A 21,327-nucleotide genomic window follows, 5' to 3' on the forward strand; every position below is an offset into this window, starting at 1 on the left:
CCAAAATAGCAGGTTATACCATGATAACTATCCTTAATTTCCTATTAACTGAAACTGAAGCCCTGTATTACATACATTGTCTTACTATGACTGATATTTGAAGCTGGTTTGTTAGAGCATTGCTTTGCCTTGACTGATTTTAGTCGAATTTGGTATGCTTAATAGTATCAAGTCTAAGAGTAGAGGCAACTACTCTGAAGATGACAAGATGTAAAAGATACCCATTCCGGTTTTGATTATTAACTGCTTTCAAGTCCTACAGTGTTTTCAAAGTTATGTTTTTATAAAAATAGCTATGCAATGCTATGCTTAACTATACTACGCCTGATGATGTGGACAATTCTACTGAAAATAACAAGAGAAAGCATAGTAACTACTGTAGATGACCTAATATTGTGGTCTTATATGTCTTTTTCATTTCTTGTTTTTTCTAGGAATTTGTTTTGTTGTCTTGTTACGATCTGTTTCTCCCTATAACACAGAAAGGATAGATATATGTGTAGAGATTCACACATGGGAAGAACTTCTAAACTATTTATGGGAACAGATTATATAATGCACCGTGTAATGAACAGATACTCTGAAGAAGAGACGCTAAAACACCTAATGCTAATTCTGTAGCAATATGGTATAAAATCTAGCAATGCTATTATTCACTGTTCAGAATGACATTAGTCTAATCTCTTAAGTTCAATTTCAGCACACGTAAAGATAAGGACGGCTACTATGAATAGAATGAGAGGCATTATGATAGTCATTATTGACTTCCTCAATGTCAGGTCTTAAATACCTAAACATTCTTCAACATTCTGTAATTATTTGATTAGTTCTATAATGTTCAGTATGTATTCAATGTGTGTGAAGACTATTTGGAAGAAAACTAGAGACAGATAGACAGTGAAGATCTCCAGTGGACTTGCTTGTTCTGCTTTGTTATGTTTAATCTTACCCTCTTTAAGATAAAAAACAAGTGTGTAGGACTGATAACCATATTACTAAGTTTTTGTTGTATCATTGAGCACAACTGTTTGCAGTGTCATTATTTGAATGTCACTTTGTACGGTTTCATTTTGTAACTTGAACAACTATTTCTAAGATGACAATATGTGTCTTATCAACTAGTGATTTCTTACTGTTTATTTTTTTTGAAATTCTGTATTATTTCTACCTTTTTTTCTGTTTTTTTTTTCTTTTTAAATAAAAAAATAAAATGGCCATATTACCAAAAAAATTCTTATGTGCAACTTTATTTGCTATGGTTTCAGATGTAATGAAATGAAGATGATGAGGTCTTTGACTTTAGTGAGTTACCATAGAGTTTGTTACTACTCAAACTCTTTGCTAAAGCCAGTGTATTTTCTATCTGTCCCCTTCACTTATTAGGGGTCCTGTGAGTTAACACCTGGTGAGATTTTCTTTTCTTTTATTTCCTTTCTTTTTTTTTTTTTTTTTGAGACAGGCTTTCACTATGCAGTTCAGGCTGGACTTGAACTCATTTTGCAGCCCAGGCTGGCCTCAAACATCCAGTGATCCTCCTGCCTCAACCTCACAAGTGTTGTAATTACAGGCATGTGCCACCGTGCCTGGCTATTAATTGGAGTTTCTTACTAGTACTTTCTGCATCTTCTTTCTCTGCCACCAATCCAGAGGTTGTCTAGTCTTTAAGGCCCAAGTACTACTTCCTCTGGGAAAGCTTTGCTGTTCAGCCTATCTCACACACACACAAAAATTACTCTTTCTTTTGAATTTCTGTAGTAAGACTTTATATTTATACTCATCTGACCAATAGCATATCATGTTTGTTTGTTACAGAATTTTTCATATATATGTCTTCTCTTACAAATAATTTATTCTTGTCCTTCATTTTCTGCCCAGGTGTACTACTCCAGAATGATACTACTTTCTATGCGTAGGAATAAGATATAGCTTAGAGATCATGAAATAGAAACTGACATCCATACCAAAGGAATTTTCTAAAAGTTACATATTCAAAGTAGTGTCAGACATGGGAAACATTTGGAAGATATTTTTGGAAGATCTACTTATGTACTCATCCTAAATCATTTCAAATATCTAACTATATGACCCATGTGAAGTTTGGAAGGGGTTAGTATAGGTTATTATAAATTGAATTCCTCTACAGAAATCTAGTAGATAACTGGCTGAGTTATCCTTGCCAAGGGCAATTTGGCACCCATGAAGAAGTTATTTTGCGGATAGAATGCACAAATTTAACATAAGACCCTTAGTACTGTGGCAGGGCTTAAAGTTCCTAAGGAATAACCACATGGGTCTGGTTAGGTCTGAAGAACTGTAATAGTCAATTTTCCAACCACTGGAACAAAATATTCAACACTCACATTTTATAGCAGAACAAGTTTAATTTGGTTCACAAATTTAGGTTTTCAGCCCATGGTCAGCTGACTCGAAGGTAAAAACAGAATGATGGAAAGGCATGTGAAGGAAAGCTGCTCAACTCATGGAAGCCAGAAACAGAGAAATAAGGGAGGAGTGGGTAGAGAGATATATCATCCAAAGGCACCCTACTCACATACCACTTCCACCCAAGCCTCAACTTTCTACAGCACCCATCAGTGAATCAATTCACTGATAATTGTAGCTCCTCAAGATCCAACCACCCTCCAAAAGCTCTATGTGTGAACATATGAGGCTTTTGGGGGACATCTAGATCCAAACCACAAGAATTAAGTGATAGAAGGGTTTTTACTTGAAACAAGATACAATGGATGTTTCTGAGAAACAACTGCACAGAATATCACCCAGACAGGATTCTTCTAAACAATAAAGGTTTTGATGCAAAAGTCCTCTAATCTGTTCTGCTAATGTGAGTTCTTAGATATTGGAGGTTACTTGGAGAGCTTGAATTCTGATGAATACAGAAGATCCAATCTCTTCTCTCAGAAGGTCCAGGGATAAGATCAATGTCTGTCATATGATGAATTTTGCTTTTCATCATCTTCCAAAATAACATTTTTCTCACATTATCCTCCTGCTCATAAACCTCCAGTAGTTTCTCATCACCTGCAGAATATATTCTCAGTCTTCTGTCTAATGTTTCACTCAATATGATACTAATTTATCTGCTAAACAGACTAAAAATCCATTCAATAATATATTCTATATTGTGTTCTATTGGGCAACTTTTCATGTGTGTTTAATATTTTCTCTATTTAAAGATAAGCCCCTTAAGTTCAGATTCTGTACTGTTTAACTTCTGTTATGGGTCCAATGTCATAACTTTACAATGTTTTAAATAAGTACTCTTTTATTTCTCTTGTGTCTCTAATAAGTGACTTGTCATGACAGTAGAAACTATAACATTAAAAGTAAACGAGAAATGTATTTTGCCCAAAGCAATACTAATGTGTTACACAAGGAAAGTTTTATTCAAATAAAGGAATAACAAATTAGCTTTATATATAAAACACTTCATATGCTGAAGAATTAAAAACTATTTTTTCAGCTGAGTGTTTGCCATTTGACAATAAAGATTAATAGTTGTAAACCCTAGTTATTAATTTCAGAAGCTTATATTAGCAAATTTAAGTGCATTTTGATTTTATAATATATAGACTTTTGACTTGATAAAACATCCCTACTGGGATATGTTTTATTAGAATTATCAAAAGAAATTGATTTTTAGCTTCATTAATTTGAACTACAAACAACTTTGGCTAGTTAAAGAAAATTCAGTTCTTTTACGGCTGAATTCTTTTGAAATGTTTTTCTTGTCATAGGTAATACACTAATATGTAGAGTAAAAATAAAAGGTTGTGCATAATTATTATATGCACTCTAGGGCTTAATCCTGATTTGCATCTTTTACTAGATTCTCACACCAAAGTTATGGAAATGCTAATTAGAAAAAGAAAAAATGACTGATTTTAACTTCTTTAGTACATGTTATGGCTTGCATCTAGGTGTTCTTAGAAATTCTCATGCAGTCATAAGTAGGCTTTTTAGAGGTGGTTAAATCTAGGATAAATGATGCTGAGATTAAGGATGTGATGCTAGGATTAATGATGACATGGGAGGACTGAGGGTACTCCACCCTGGATGAAATATAAGGGACAAAAACAAGGCTGCTGCTTTTGCTTGCTACTACTGTTTCTATTGCTGCTGTTTTTCTTCTGCTGCCTCCTGTCTGTTCTGTGATGCCGATGTGCCATGCCACTCTGCCTTGGAACCAGTTGATTATGGACTGAAATCACTAAAATTTAAATCAAAATAAATATTTGCTCCTTTAACTTTGGGTTTTGTTATTTTTGTCTCAGCAATGAAAATAAGACACTTCCTAAGACACTAGGAAATAAAGTAACCCCCTAATGAATAGGGGCTTTGAGAAGAAAGAGAAAATTGGGTCCCCTAAACCCAAGAATGATCTCAAGAGAAAACTGAAGTCCACAGGGGGAGTGAAAAGAGAAACTTCAAAGAAGAAGAAGAAGAAGAAGGAGGAGGTATCAGGTGGTACTGTCTCCTTGAGCCTGCACACACTGTGTGTGACCGGGAAGCTAACACCTACAGATAAATGTTGACTGCTGGTTACCCCAGAGGCCTCTGTGGAGAGATGCACCAGTGAAAGGGAGTAGTGGTCATGAAGGACTACTGTGTGGAGGACTCATGAGTGGTGGTGGGGGGTTCAGAAGTCCTCCAGAAGAGATTGACTGCCTGGGAGCTATCTTTAGAGAGGGACCAATTGAGTTTGGAACTCAGGACAACTGCTAGCTTCATCTAGTGACCCCCAGCTGAGTTCAAATCCTTAGAAGGTACACTGAGTGCTGCAGGCTGGATAGGTCTTGTCCCAGCCTCATGGAAAGAAACCAGTCTGAACTTCAGAGAAAATAAAACGCAGTCCCACTGGGTTTATCCACTATCCCACCTTCAGGCAACTGCTGAATAGTTGAGAATAATCAACACAGATGTGGACTCTGCCCATGTTGTTCACCAGTGACAGCAGAGACACAAAAACACACTTTGAAGTCAAACTTTCCTTTTAATCCCTCTTTTTTCTTCTTTTTGTTATTGTTGTTTTATTGCTTGTTGTTTTTTTATATGAGTGTGAACATGGGTTTTAGATTGTTTTGCAGTTGTTGCTCTGTTCTGTGCTTCTTTTTGTTTCTTCTTTCCCCTTTTCCTTCTGTTTTCTGCACCTATTTTCTGAATTTCATGTTATCTTCTTTATTCTCTAGCCTTCTTCTAATCTCTTCTTTTCTTCTATATCTCTATCCCACCCCAACTCCTTTTAAATTTTCTCCTCTGAGGGTAGAATTGTCATACTGAGGGCTTATTTGCTGTAAACAACTTTTCTGGTATGTTGTAAATCATATATATAACCACAAAAGGCAGCAAAATAATAGTTACCTCATTTGTCATTTTCTAGGCTGTGTTTGATGCCTTTGTCATTACTGACTGTACTACTTTAGACAAAGTGACATAACTGTTCTAAACAGTTGTTCTTCACGGTATGTTGAGACTGAGGTAGCCTCAGGTCATAAAAAATACTATAGGTCACTGCCAAAGAACCATAGGCTGGACCAAGTAGGCAGAAACTTCTCATTTCAAATAAATTGAAGAGGTAGGAAGAAACTCAAACCGAAAAGCCAGGTACACCTGGAAGACACCTTCTATAAGTAGTTATTTCCTAAAGGATTTAATATTAGCAATAAAATTACTCACAATAGGAAATTTATAAGCATCAACAACAGAATTAAATTTAAAAAAATAGAAAATAAAAAGACACTTAAGATATAACCCCAGATATCCAGTTCACCAAAGGCAAATCCAAAGAGTAATGAGGTAGGGCAATTTGAAAACCACTTACCTGTCTCTCTGCATTACCATTACCAACAGTGGAAGAAACAAGGCAAATTAAAGAGGGTCTAGAAAAAACTTAAATCAGAAATAATTTCTCAGATAACTACAGAGATGGTGACCACAGTGAAAGACATGCTTAATGACGCTAGAGGAGATACAGATAAAAACATAGAGAAGCTTAGGAAAATGATTGAAGCCATCAATGCCTAACATAGGAAAGAAATGGAATCTATAAGGCATAATCAAACAGATGTCCGGGAGATTAAAAATTCGATTGAAAGTATATGCTGCAGGATAAGCTAATATGAGGACAGAAACTCAGATATAGAAAGCAGGCTTATAGTTAATGGTCACAAAAAGAAAGATTTCTTAAAAATAGCAAGGGATCATGACAAATTAATTCAGTAGCTGCTAGATGATGTGAAGAAGAATAACATAAGATTGATCAATATAAAATGATAAAGCAGGAGATAGCACAAATGATATAAAAAACCTGTTCAGAGACATTACATCAGAAAATTCCTGGTAAAGAAAAAGTACTTGACATAAGATAAGTGAGGCATATACACCTCCAAAAAAATTTATAGCAACTCAAAAAAATCTCTAGCAAGGCATACAATAGTGAATATTCCAGAAATTCAACACCAGAACAGAACATTGAAAGCTGTTAGAGAAAAGAAGGAAATCATCTTTCCTTTGAAAGTCTGTCAGGATCACAGAAGACTTCTCAACAAATGCTTAAGTCACAGAGAGCTGGGGGTGAAGCACTTCAGGTCCTACAAGAAAACAATCTCCAAACCAGATTGATGTACCCCACAAAATTATCTTTCAAAATTGATAGACATATAAGATGCTTTCATGACGAAAAATATCTGAAAAACAATTCATGAACACCAAACTGATACACCAAAAGCTTCTGATGGACATTCTATTAAGAGACAGCCAGGACTAAAACTCCATGAACACCAACAGCATGAATCTATCAAGCAAGGCGAATAAGTAAATAGAGCAGAAAAAAGGGAGTCAACCAACGGAAAATGACATGGATAAATCAATACATATCAGTTAACTGTTAATGATAATGGTCTCAATTCACCAATCAAAACAAACAGACTGACAGAATGGATCAAGACTCAAGATCCAACAAACATATTTAATTCAAAAAGAAATTCATAGAATTAAATTCAAGGGATGGAAAACAATACTCCATGAAACAAGAACCTAGAAATAAAGCAGGGATAGCTATTGTATTTGAAGACAGTGTATTTCAAGCCAAGAGTGATCAAGAAAGAAAGAGAAAATCACTATATCCTTGTAAAGGAAATGATTCAAGAGGAAGAGATAACAATCATAAATATATATGCAACAAATACCAGTGCATTCAATTATATAGACTAGAATAATTAGCATAATTTTATGTAAATTACAGAAACATTTATAATGAACAATAGAAGTAATAGAACAGAAATTTCTTGATCACTTCCTCAAATAGCTAAAATGAAACCTCTAACTTCTCACAAACCTTTAAAAAAAACCCATTAAATTTCCTCAAAAAACTATAGATCTACACCCTTGACTTATACATTTCTCTGTATAATTGTGTACTAATGAAATGCCTTATTTTTAAAGTCATATCAGAGATGACTGTTCACATCCCTTGATTTATTAAAGTGTTTGTTTACCTACTACTTTCCTGTATTGAAATAAGGAAGGAATTTCAAAGAAGATAAAGACTTTATATAGTTCCTGATGTGATGATACATTTTTAACAGATCATTAACATATTTTGCCACTTTACATATATTTTAGAATGCTTTATACTATGCAATGAACAAGAACATCATTTATGGTAAACTAAATTTTATATTTTGATTTAGGAATTAAACTACAACATCATTTCTAAAATAAAAGTTCAACACTTATAATTTTAACTTTCAGCATCTTTCTCAGGAATTTAAGTTTTTATAAGTGCATGGACTATTTATATATATAGAAAATAGCAACTGAAAATAACACAGAATCAACTGGACAAATAATGCAGCCTTAGAATTCATTAACCTAAAAAAATCACTATGTTAGATGACACAGTAGTCTTGATGAGGATAAAAGCAGTTTATAACCTATGATTTTAAATTTGCATAAGAAGCAGTTGAATACTTCACATAGGATAGTACCAATTAACAGAGCATGTGTCATAAGCATTTGTCAAAGAGAGAGATACAACATTGAGTTATGACTTGTATCTAAAATGCCTCCAAAATCATCATTTGCTACTAAAGGGGGCTATACAAAGGTGGCTAGATTTAGCTTATGTCCACATGGACTAAGGGTGTGATACCAGGATTGAGGGTGTATGATACTGTATTAGGTCACTAGTTGACTTTGAATGTGGTTAATGGGAAGTCCCACCCTGGGTGAGTGAAACCACCCGAATAGTTTGTCGACTGGATGGAGTACAAGGGGACAGAAATACAAGGGCACAGCAAGGAGGTGGGCTCCCTGCTTGTTGCTGCTGCTTTCTGCCTGCTCTACCATGGAATGTTTTTCTTGTGTGATGCCCCTCTGCCATACTACCATGCTTTGGAGCCAGCTGACTAAAATCTCTACAAAGCATAAGCAGAAAAAAACTTTTTCTCCTTTAACTTGTGGGTGCTGAGTATTTTGTCTCAGCAATGAGAAAAGAAACTAAGACATGTCGTATTGGAAAAAATTCAGAATTTGGAATAGGAATACTTAAGAGTCCAAAGTCTGCCTATTTTTTGCTATGGGATTTTGGATAAGTCTCTTAACATCTCCTAATCCCAGTTCTTCAGTTACAAAATGAGGTTAATATTAGCAATGTCTTCCTATTATAACAGTTGTGAAGGTCAAATGATGAGGGGATATTTTTCATGATGAAACATTTTTTTTTAAAAGTCTGGAATTGGAAACTGCTTCAAAAGTATAATCTCTTTCTGATGTAGTGCTATACCTAAACTTTGTTCTGCTTACCAAACAAAGAGTCAGATATAAACAGTTTTTGCTGATGTAGATTCATTTCAAACTGGGTTGAAGCTTAAGAAATCTGTCACTCCTATTAGAGTTTGATATTATTCATACCAAAATAAGAGTTATTATCACTTGTGACTGCTAGAATTAAATTTCATCAGAAAGAATGACTGCTAAAGATCTATTTTCTAGTAGTCAGCAGGAAGGTGTAAGCCTTGTGTTAGAATGTCTTTCAAATGGAACTATTTTCTTTTGTAATAATGGATCTGGGCACACTTTCTCTTCCTTTGTTCAAGCAAAATGCTTCGCTATAAATTTGAGCTTTCAGGTAAAAAATCTATGCCTGAATAATCTAATTGTGAAAACTAAGAAACTTTTGTTTAGTTTTGTTTTTTAGACAAAGTCTTGCTCTGTATTTCAGGCTGGCCTGAACTCATTTTGTATCCTAGGTTGACCCTGAACTCATTTTGTATCCTAGGCTGACCTTGAATTCACAGGGTTCCTCCTGCTCCTGCCTCTCAAACTCTGGGATTACAGGCATGTACCACCATGCCCTGTCACAGAAACTTTGTTTTCGGACTCTGCTTCCCACCTAAATGCCTTTCTATGTTCTCATTCAGCCTCATTCATCCCAAGTGAAGTTTGAGATAATTATTCTAAGTCCCTAATAAAAATTGTTGGCCAACTATTACTTTGTTTGGAGCAGCCTTTAAAATCTATTCTCTGGAATTATTAACACGAGCGAATGTTGGAGGCACAGAAGTAGGCATAATATCAGGTGAAGACAAAGAATATGGCTGGTAGTGAAGATACGTGACATGAAAATTTAATTTTCAGCTCTTCACATAAAGTCTCAAGGTGACCCAATGAGCTGGTGGGAGAAAGTTTGAATGTGAATATTTTGCTTCCTGAGTTTTACTTCATGCTTAATAATACACATGTAGGGTTATCTCTATATATTTTCCTTTTTACTTTTAGTGTATTTAAATATTCTAAAGGATAATGAGTATAATATATTAAAGAAAATTTGATCAATATGAATAGAAGGCAGGTAAAGGTAAATTGCTGCTCATTTGTTAAATGAAAGTTTTACATTCAACCAAAACATCATGAGTGATCATCTGGTGGGACTGTTTACAAACACTGACAGCAAAACTTATTATATTTCCTGATTTACCCGACTAGTTATAAGTCATGGTATCATAAAGCTAGTAAGAAACATCCAAGATTCAATTTTATCTAAGCTACCCATATTTGCTAAATAAATCTGATCATTCTTATCGTCCTCCATTTAGAAGATATGAAAAATGTTGACAGACTTATGACATCTTTCTAGACACAACTCACTAGCATCACATTGGCTATATTGGCATGGTCCTCATAGTGGAGAAAAGACAGGGTAAAGAAACGTCTCTTTTCTGAGCCCACTTACCTCGATTATCATCCTCATTATCTTCCCAGGGTTCTTCATTTGCTAGCAGTGGGTTCTGTGATTCATTCATAGACCTCATAGGGAAAGAGTGTCCATCACCAGGGCTGGTGAGAAGGGGAAGGCAGTGAGTTTCTGCAGCTACATAGTCTATTATGAAAGTAATTGTCCTTGTCAAAAGCCATGATGAAATAGTTTCTTACAATAGCTTCATTTGGCTGCTATCCTGTTTTCAATTTTTATCTTGCTTGCCTGCATTAGTATTGACTGTTTGTAAAAAAACCTTTAACTTGCTTTCCCCAATGCCCAATATAGTAATATGTGCACATAACAAGCTTTACGAGTATCATTTATTGATGATGATCCCAATTTATATCCCGTTGTCTTACTGTTTTGATTATAAATTGTCAAGGAAGATGAGCAGACTCAGAATGATTAAATGCAGTGGAGAGAAGCTGCTGTGAACTGGTGATAAATAATACCCTGATGCCATATTATTCATTTGGTTTATATGGCAGAAATGTTATTAGGAACTAGGGGAAAGGGTCATAGCGAGGTTTCTGGAGAGGAGATTTTGGATGAAATTATTCAAATGTGGTGGGCCTATTTTGTGGCTATCTATGGTAAGTTATAATTACTTCTCTGACTAATTTCTGGCCATTAGCAGATTGAGTTCATGGCAAGGAATTGCATTTGTCCTTGGTTATACAGGGTTATACTTTGAACATTTGACCCTGTATATCTGAATATATTTAAAGTCAAATTTGAGTGACTTTTGGATTTTTCATTTGATATTATTTACACCTTTCCTCTTGCTCATAAATGTGCATCATTGGACATTAATAGATTTTAGTGATAGTGTTCTATAGAAAATGTAAGTACGATGTTTACAAGTGAATAGGCTATGATTTTTGGGGGTGCGAGGTACTGGAAATCAAACTCAGGACCTCATGTTTGCCAGGCAAAAGTTATACCACTGAGATAAATCTCCAGCCCTAAGCTATGCTTTCTGTTTTGTTTTTCTTTCCTCAGTCTCCTATACCACAAAAAGACTCATTTTAGACCTTCATTTAATGTGGTGATGGCAAATAAATAATTACATGTATGCATGTGTGAATCAGGTGTAGATAATTGCTGGTAATAGTCATTAATCAACATCACCCACTGATATTGCTTTGTCTTGTGATTTATATCAAAGAAAGTAGAGTATATCGCATTTTAAACAAATCAGCCTATAAAACACTGTTACAGAAGAAGTATCAAGGCAATGAGTGATGGGGAAGTGAAAAATTTTCCTTAATTACCATCCAAACTCAGCAAAGTCTCCTCAAATAAGTGAGCATGAATGTATCCCTGTCTGAGAGCAGATCTAAAGGCAGGCAAGAAGTCTGTAAAGAAGTTCAGTTCCAGAGGTAGGCTAGTTGATGGTTGTTTAATCTGATTATTATAGTCATTTGGAGGACACAAGATTGCTTAGCTCTACTCATTTTCTTTTTTTTGGTCTTTTTCATTTTTATCGGTATCAGGGATCGAACTCATGACTGCCTGCTTGCAAGGCAGGCACTCATGCCACTGAGCTAAATCCCTAGCCCCAGCTCTACTCATTTTCGTTGACTACTTTCTCTGCTTGTCTGTTGCAGTCATAAAAACTGTTGAAAATCTCTGAACCAAGTTGTTTGTTCTTGCTTTTTAATTTTTGCTTCATAAAAGTGATATTAATATTTACCTCCAAATATGAAAAATTGAGAAAAGAAAAAATAACTTTTAAGACTATTGCCCAGACAAATATAACAGTTTTCACTATATTTCTCTTGTTATTCTTCTGTATATATTTATTCATTATTTCAATCAGTATATATACCATTTTTGATTTTACATTTTTCATTTAAGCATTTTCCTTATTGTGACATAATCTTTATAACCACTACTGTGGATTACATAATATTCCATTTTGTGTTTATATATTTTTATTTATCCATTCTATATTTTTGGGTATTTAAGTAAAGACAAAGTACTGACCTAGAAATGGAATAGCCTCATGATCTGTCATTACTAATTGAGAAATGGAAAACTTGAGGAATGAAGAGTCATGTTAGATTTGCTGTATACTACAATCAAAATTGAATTGGTTTCTTCAAAGCATGCCCTAGCATCAATGTTTCAATGGTAATAATTACCTACCTGGACCCAACAGGTATTAGCCAGAACTTCTTATTATCTCCAAACACCTGTTGGATATTTTTGACGATTCCAAGATTGAATCCATTTTTTTCTGGGCCATTGGTAAACACTGGAGTGCAAAAGGCCTCTTAGACATTGTAGGAAAGTTAAATAAAAGAAGAAAAAAGCAAAAAAAGAAACAAATTTCAGCATAGTCATGATTTTACAATTCTCCAATGATGTGACTCAGTTTTATAACATCTTTTTGCTGTTAGTATAGGCCCATCATTCTCTGCTATTGTTACAATACATTGTAAAAATCAGTTTAATCACATATTAAAAGATAAATTTACTCAGCATAAAGAATTAGTAGTCTTATTTGTAAAAATGCAGGAGAAACGCATGACAGTAAAAATAATTAAGCAGCCATAGGAATAGTATGTATTTTTTCTGCTGAATCTAAGGCGTGAAGGAACAGATTTAACCATACTTTATTTGAATCTAAGTGGCTGCAACAGTCACATGCTCTCCATCTATAAACCTGGGACCAAAATAATGGCACATAAAGGGATGTAATGACATTGATTTTGTTTTGAAACATTTCAGAAATGAAAATGTTCATACTGAAGCCTGAAATGTAAGAAACAACGTTTTACTTCTGATAAAATGTAAATGGATGAGCTATAATCACCTCAAAGACTATGCGGAATTGAGCCTTGTTAGTGTACATTAGCTTTAGACACACACTTATCCCATTAAGCAAACACTTTTACTGTTGGATTCTGGCTGTATATGAGCACTTTTCATTCATTCCTTAGTTTCAGGCACTCTTACTAGAAGCTGTAAGTACTTTTCTACTTTGTAGCTGATCTTTAAGTGAAATGTGCTAATTTATCCAATCAACTAAGTGTTACATATCTATTTGATTTAGAAAATGGGTGCCAATAATTTCACATCTATTGTTAGTAAATGAATCTTAAAGTACACTGATTTTTGCACCAAACTTTTGATGCTTTTGGATGAATGGATCCTGGATAGACATTCAGCACTTGAAAAATTTCTCCTCACTCCTTATGTATTAATTTGTAGACCATTTAAATATTTGTTTCACTATATATGAAAATATGATTGCACTAGAATTCATCAGAAATATACTATTCAAGCCTAGAAAAATATACTCAAGCCTAGAGAATTGAGTAATTGACAGCAAAAGTGTTTATTTCTTGTACTCATTTTCTAGAGATTAACATATTCAATGTGTTTATCTTGCTCCTCGAGTTCCTATGTAGCTTCTTGACAAACATAGGTATTCAAGTATCTGATTCTTTTAAGAATTTTGAGTTCTCATTATTGGTTTGGCTTCTTAAGATTCTGTTTTGGAATATGCTTAATTAAACAGTTTATTTTATTTTGTTGACCTGCATGCCCCTGCCTTTTAATGTTTGCTTCTCTATTGAGCCATCCTTTCATTTCATCATATGAGTACCTTTAGAAATTTTATGAGTTGTGAAACTGGGGAACTGTTACTCTGTAAACATTATAGATAGCTTTCACTAATGATCTCTTCAGTCTGTAAGGTTCACTCATTACATGAATTTTCATGTGTCGCCATTTTGGAGGAACAAGATATCATTACAGTTAAAATACTTCATTAGACATTTTTTCTCTTACTTGAGAACAGTCTGCAGGTCACTCTTATATAAATTAATATGTTTTCCCTACACTTAATATTCATTCTTACCTAAGGTAGTTTTGTTTCTGCTGACAAGCCAACAGTGGTAACCAAATAGAATCACAAGGCTGACAAAAAACATGCAGGCCACAAAGAGGAGAAAAAGGACATGGAACTTAGAGCGAACACTGGGCAGTTCTCCCTAGAAAAAAAAATAAACAAAAAAGATTAAATTTGCGAAGCTTAGCTAGTTTTATTATATAGGTTTACATGTATATAAAACAGTTGTAATTTAAAAATAGATTTTGTAAAATTCTTACATTGTTCCGTCAGTTAATAATAATTTATTATGCATATACTCTTAGCCTACAAAACCTAAAATGAATTCTTGCAATTCAGTGTAAACTAGGGTATACAATGTACCAATTAGAAAAGAGTCCTGTGGAAAGTGTGTAGCAAAGTCATAATGACATAAAGCTTGTATTCCAATTTGTTTAAGAATTATGAACCATTGGTTAGAAGTGATCTTGTGATCAGTTACTTGTCGCAAGGCAATTTATCCTGGAATTCTTTCATGAATGCAGGAAGTTAAAACATATAGGTAAAATGTTTAAAGGTCCTTCCTAAAATCGTGATCTAACTTTAAAGCTGCTGCATATTTTATGTGGTTACTTTTTGTAACTGAAGTGGAATGTGCTGGTATATTACATCCTGTATAATAGCTATTTATGCAGTAAAACTTAAGCAGATTACAGGTAATTATAAAAGTATATGGCTAAAGATTTTTGTAATTGTTAGGACCTTATTTTCCATATAGCATGAGCTTTTTACTTGCAGTTCTAGAACAAAACGAATGTTTGAAACTTTTTAAAATCATGTGTGTAATGTAATATTTTGTCTTCTAAAGAGAATTTTAGAAAACATTTTCAATTTTCAATTAAGTGGATGAGCAGATAACTAATACTTCCTCCTTTCCAATAATGATCATTGTTTTAGCATGACGAATTACTCTAAATTATTTCCAAATGTTATTCAGTAATAAAGTTAAAAGTGATTAAGTGAAGTGGACTTTAATTCCTGAATGATCCTTTCCGTTTTGGAGTAGAAAGTTAATTTGTAGCAACACTTGACAAGTTCATATTGTACACATTCTTTATTGAGAGGATATTTTAATTGATTTTTATGTAAGAAAATATTGGGCATCTTCCAGGGTATATATGTGTAAGGGATGAAGTTCAGGGGAAATAATTGAGTCACATGCTTTTAGCTGACAGGAAGTCTAGGTGAAATTTCTGTGGGGGGTCAAAGCAGCCTGGGAAATAGTTACCTCAAGGACTTCAGTAACCTTTATTTGAAGCTGCCCTTTTCAAAAGAATTCCTTCACAAAATCTTTGCCTATGTACCCAAAATTAGATTAGATTGCTTTCTGTTTGTTTGATTTTGAATTCATAGGGCCGGGCAATTTAGCTCAGCTGCATAAGCACCTGCCTGGCAAATGCAAGGTCGTGAGTTCAATCCCCGGTACCAAAAGAAAAAAACAAAAAAAAACCAAAAAACAAAAAAACTTGAATTCATAGGTAATATTTTAGATGTTTCTTTACAGTAGTTTTGTTTTCTCTAAGATTTTGCTTTCATGACTTGTAATTTTTTGTATGCTTACAAAAGTATTTAAAACATTAATTTTACTTATTTTTTGCATTTAAATGGGCAATAGGAAATGGTTGGGCAAGTGAAACTTATTACAAAGTCTGTCTACATGTTGTGTAGCTGAGCTGGAAGCTACTTTCCTTCCTAATTATTATTTCAGAACTCTGTCTACTAAAGTGTATCTATAGGGTTGTCCCTCGATAATGTTCTTAACATGAAACCTTTTTTTTTTTTCTGTTCAAAGAATGTAACAGCTCTATGTTCAAAAATACCTTCTCAGGAGATAACTAAACTAAATCACTGAACTAATAACCACCAGAATCTTTTCAGAAGAATATTAATAGAATAATGGCATATCAGGTTTCTAAGATAATTCATAACTTCTTTTAAGAGATTCATGGCCCCAGTGTGGTAGGTGAAGATCAGTTTCCTATAAAGTTAGCTATTGTTCACAGTGAGAGAAGAGAAATAATCTCAGGGTCTTTTGAATTCTTTATCTCAAAGTAAGTAAAGTTTAGCCATAGTAGGACCATTAAACGCAGTAGAACATTGGGTAGTAAATAAACTTACTGGGCTCAGGGTTAGGCTTAGCTTCCAGTCCTGACTTTGAAATTTATAAGCTAGGTGATCCTGGGAAAGTCACTTAACCATTATTAACCTCAGTTTTATCACCTTTGTTTGAGATGAATGATGTCTACTTTGCCTACTTTGGAGCACCGTGAGAATCAGATAAAGTATTGGATTTGAAAGGACTTCAAAAAACTGTAAAGTATCATACAAATAGAGCTTGCTATTCTTAGAAGTACGATTTGTCTCCCTGAAACATGGCTTTTAAAATACATGGCAGTGTTTACTTTTTATTTTAAGGAGAGACTCAATTTAAACTGAGAAAGCCATTTGTAAATGACACTAAAGCATTCTCTGGCTGGAGAGACTGCAAAGAAGAATTTCCTTCCTTGAACTATCAATGCCATTTTCAATTGGAGTTAAACCAAGACAGGTTACTTCCTCTCTCATATGTCAGACATGAGTTAGGCTGCTGTGGAGAAAAACTGAGGGAATAGGAAAAAGACAGGTCTATATTGGTATTGCTTGCAAATTCTGGCATATATCTGATAATTAATTCATTACCAAAAGTCATCTATCAAGAATGAAATAAAACATACAGCACATAGATGGCATTATGGCATTTTATTACTGCTGACTGGGAGGGTTAAAGGTAAAATGGGTGAAATGTAGTATTGCTTATTTTGTTATGAGGGTAAAGGTGGTTGTTAAACAGTGGCCTACTGTGTTAAGGACTAAGGAAGTTCTGTAGTAAAGATCAAGGATGATAGTTTGCCTGATGACTGGATCTAGCAGATTGTTTTCCACTTTTATAATAGTTGCTTAACATGTGGATGGAATGCCAAACAGGTTGTAGAAAACTGAGCAATAGATGACGTATCTCGTACTGTGGAAAGAGACCAAAGAAGAGATATTCAGATATGTAACATGGTGAAATGTTTTCTATATATAGAAAATTTTGAGAAAAGCTTGTTATTTCTGCTTGTCATATTCTTTATCTCTGAATTGAAGATGTTTTTGTATCTATGATGTAATTACTAATTCCTAAAGTTACTAAATATCTGAATCACTAAGCAAGTTGAAGGGAAAATGGAAACTATACATTATTGTAATTATCTACACTATATTTTCTATTAGCTGGTAGAAATAAAAAAACATATTTATAGTTTAAACATTCTCAGTTATTTACTTTCTCACTACCTTGTCTTTTTCTTGTTTTCTCCAGTTTATTATAATTTACACCTGTCCATAGGATTCATCTTCTTTCCCTATAACTTAACTTCTCCAGCTAAGGTAAGATATTCCTACTATATAGACTCTTCTTAAAGTAAAAGCTATTTGGTATACCCACATTTATCTTTTGTCATTTAGGTTCAGTTTGGATAGCTCCTCATCAAGGATATATTAATAAAAAAACTGAAGCTGTGGGGAAGGGATAAGTTATGGAATCCATTGTTATGAAGTTAAAAAATACATATTTATCTATGCTTATACATACATACACATACATAAATGGAAAATCTGCCTCAGTTTTCTTTTATTTTAAATAAATGGATATGGTTGCTATTTCCAAGTAGCAAAAATATGAAAGCAAGATGTTTTGAGGCTTTATTATAACTATTAGCATGATATTTTGAAAAAAAGCACTTTCAACATCTGTTTCATTTGATTATGGTAATGAGCCAATGATGCATGGAACATAGCCAGTGTTAGATCCAAGTTTGCTTAATTCAGAACCTAGAATTTGTCACAAAATGTTGAAAAAAGACTTTCCATTTCATTTTTGTCACATATAAATGTAGGGCAATGTATCTTTATTTGCAGAAGAAATTTTACAACTCTCCTTTGAAGTTGGAATTAGGTAGTATTTTCTAACAGCAAAGGGTTTGGTTAAGTATTTTTTTTAGAAACTACAGATTTTGAGTTAGTTTCAACACTTTTCAAATATATATAAATGGCAAGAAGTGGGATTTTAAAACTCAATTGCAAAAATACATCTTAAAGAACAGTAGGAATCAAAAGGTTAGGTTTCTGAAAGCCTTAGCAAAGACTGTTATATATGACAGAAACTTGTTTAACTAAAATCTTTATTTCTTAAATCTGAGTATTAAACTTTCTTTCTTTCTGTAGTAGTTATTTCAAAATGCAAAAAGATATAGAATGCGTAATGTCAGGTACTATGAATGAGTGTACATTTATTCAGAAGGGGCCCTTTAGAACTTCTTAAAAAAAACTTACTCTCCAGTATTTGATGAAGTAGCTGAAGACTGTTGTAGCAATATACAGGCAGTAGAGAACAGAATAAGCTAAGAACTGAAGGAAGAATTTGTAGTTGGAAAATCCAATGCAGTTATTAACCCTAAAAAAAACAAAAAAGTTGAAACCAGGACCTATCAAGTGGGAACACACTGATATCTAAGTGGACTAAGCAATTAAGCATGTTATTTCTACTGCTTCAGGAATATGTCAGGATATGTCAGGCAGAAATCCAACAGAAATGGAAGTCTCTTAATAAGAACAGAATGAAAAAGAGTTCACCACTCACAGGTTTCTCATTTTATTTACAGTCATAGAAACCTCTAGATTATCTAATAGCTCTGGAACCAATTCCTGACACTCTCACACAAACCTGGATTTTGTTTACTAAACACTTACTAAACTCTTAAAGCTATGCTTGGTCCAGTTATGGCATGTTCTCTTTGTAATTAGGTGATTTCAAATTGGTTCTATAGGTCAAACATATAAAATGTAGAGAACTACTGAGTTTAGCAACCTAAAGTATTTGAAACATCATGCCAACTAGAAACAAAAATGAATTATATACTGTAAAAGAAGAGACGTACTTTGCTGTATTTCATCATAATACTCAATTCCCAAAGTTAATGGGCAGGAAACTACTACATTTGTGACTCCAGAAATTCACTCCCATATTTTTCATAGTATATTTATCCCCAATCCCAACAGGCATAGGAAAGTGGCTGTACTTAGCGACTTTGACTCTTTTGAGGAGAGAAATGAATCAAAAGGACATACCAAGGGCAGTGATGGTCCATTTTTAAAACACACCTACAAATTGAACAAAATAAAGCGCAATGAGTAAAGCTATGGAAATTAAACAATACTTCAAAATTTAATTCAAGCTTTCACTAGTATTTACATGGTTTCAGTAAACTCATTCTCTATATCCTCAATTGTTTCTAGAATGAAGTAATTAAACCAACATTTCACAGAATTGTGCTGGTCACAAGTCACATGCCTTTAAAAGGGATTAGAAATGCCAGGATATTGATATAGAGATGTCTCCTCTAGTTTTTTTTAATAATCAGTTTAATAAAATACATGGCTACAGCCTGTGTTTGATTTAAAGTTAAGAGAAACATAGGTGGAATAAGCACTCAAAATTAAAGGAATGAAGATTACATGCAGTAACATAAAGATGGAGTTTTATAAAGCTAGAATATTTTTGTTTTGTTTTTTAGACATGGTCTTGCTTTGTGGCCTTGGCTGGTCTCGAACTTACGACCCTCCTACTTGTCACAGTCTCCAAAGTGCTGGTATTATAGGCATGTGCCGTTGAACCCAGCTTCAAAAGTAGAACAACTAGAGTAACAAAAACATAAAATAGTATTTGTTTATAATATAAAATACAAAATTAATATCTAAGCTTCAATATTGACATAAATAAATGATTTAATAAGTGAATAGATGTGGGAGAAGAGACACATCTTTTACGCAGAAGAATTACAAATAATTTACTAAAATACCTTTAAGGAGAGGGAATGTAACTTTACATGCTTTTTTTTCTTTCTTTTTCTCTTCTTTTTTTTTTTTTTTTTTTTTGGAGAGGAAGTCTGTCTAAGTAATTCTGTCTGGCCTGGAATTATAGGCATGTGCTACCACTCCTGAATTCCATTCTTTGTAGGATGTGTAGAGACTTCTTCAAAAAGTATGTTATGGAAGTAGAAGGGCATAGGGAATATTTTTATAGTATAAAAACTTGAAAACTACTATCTGAGCCAGATGATCAAGATTCACATTGCAGTGATTAAGTCATTTATATGTATTTTTGATATGAAATAATGAGAATTACACTTTGGCTTTATGGTCTTCTAACCAGATCACATTACTCTAGTGTAATGATCATGAAAAAAGACTAAACAAATCTCAGTTGAGAGACATTCTATACAGTGCCTGATCATTAATACTGAAAACCTTTGAGATCATCAAAAATCAGTTAAAGTTTGAGAAACTGTCATAGATTTGAGGACTAAAGAGATTGATGAATGTAATGTGATATTCTGGGTTGGATCCTAAAACAGACAATAGACATTAGGGGAAAATTAGACTTGTTAATAAAGAGGTATCAATATTGGTTCATTAATTGTTACGGATGTATGATAGTAATTGAAGGTGCTAATATTTGGGGAAACTGGGTGTGATATACATGAGAACTCTTCACAATAAACCTATAAACTACAAACTGTTCTAAAATTAAAAAAAATTTTTAATATTTAATATTTTGATATTATTTATCTTTAGAACATTTTAAATCTATCTTTTCTGTGACAGTGTTTAGCATGTGCTCATCATGATCTAAAGGAAATGTTCCTATCTAGGCATAGCTACGTGTTAGCATCAGTCATCCTGTGATCTAGGCAACCATGCATGTCCAAGCTAAGCCCAGGTAAAATATGTCTGTCACTTACATGGCACAGACAGAGCAGTGGTGGCAGCGGTCTGGCTTGATCAGATGGCACCGGTCACAGAATCGTACAGCTACAGGAAAAATAAGGTGGTTAACATTTGTTAGGGCACAATGTAAGACCTTATATCTTACTAGTGTATATAGATGACTCATTATATACTGACTAAAGGTAGTGAAACTCATTTTAAGTTAGCAAGCAAAAGATAATTAGGAGAATTGTGCTATGTAATTTTGCCTTGTTGGAGCAATCTTGAAAACACCTTTTCAGGAAGTGGAAAGTTTCATATTTGAGTATCTGACATAAGATTATGTATGATAAAAATT

General features: G+C 33.7%; 1 protein-coding gene across 8 annotated transcripts in view; it reads right to left on the reverse strand.

Annotated features, from left to right (window-relative positions):
* Positions 1-21,327, reverse strand: part of Zdhhc15 (zinc finger DHHC-type palmitoyltransferase 15) — a 231,964-nt gene that overhangs the window by 69,930 nt on the left and 140,707 nt on the right. For all 8 annotated transcript variants that reach the window (XR_010046599.1, XM_063246111.1, XM_063246114.1 and 5 more), the window contains 6 exons: positions 21,005-21,074; positions 19,332-19,364; positions 18,537-18,657; positions 14,154-14,286; positions 12,434-12,560; positions 10,256-10,359 (listed from right to left, as the gene is read on the reverse strand). Coding sequence is in view for 7 of the 8 variants with exons in the window: in XM_063246111.1 (XP_063102181.1) it covers positions 10,256-10,359; positions 12,434-12,560; positions 14,154-14,286; positions 18,537-18,657; positions 19,332-19,364; positions 21,005-21,074 (588 nt within the window). In the remaining variant the exon portion in view is untranslated. The remainder of the gene's footprint in view (positions 1-10,255; positions 10,360-12,433; positions 12,561-14,153; positions 14,287-18,536; positions 18,658-19,331; positions 19,365-21,004; positions 21,075-21,327) is intronic.

Source organism: Cavia porcellus, unplaced genomic scaffold (assembly GCF_034190915.1).
Source record: "Cavia porcellus strain 051 isolate PalLab524CR breed Dunkin Hartley unplaced genomic scaffold, mCavPor4.1 scaffold_3, whole genome shotgun sequence".
Taxonomy (NCBI): domain Eukaryota; kingdom Metazoa; phylum Chordata; class Mammalia; order Rodentia; family Caviidae; genus Cavia; species Cavia porcellus.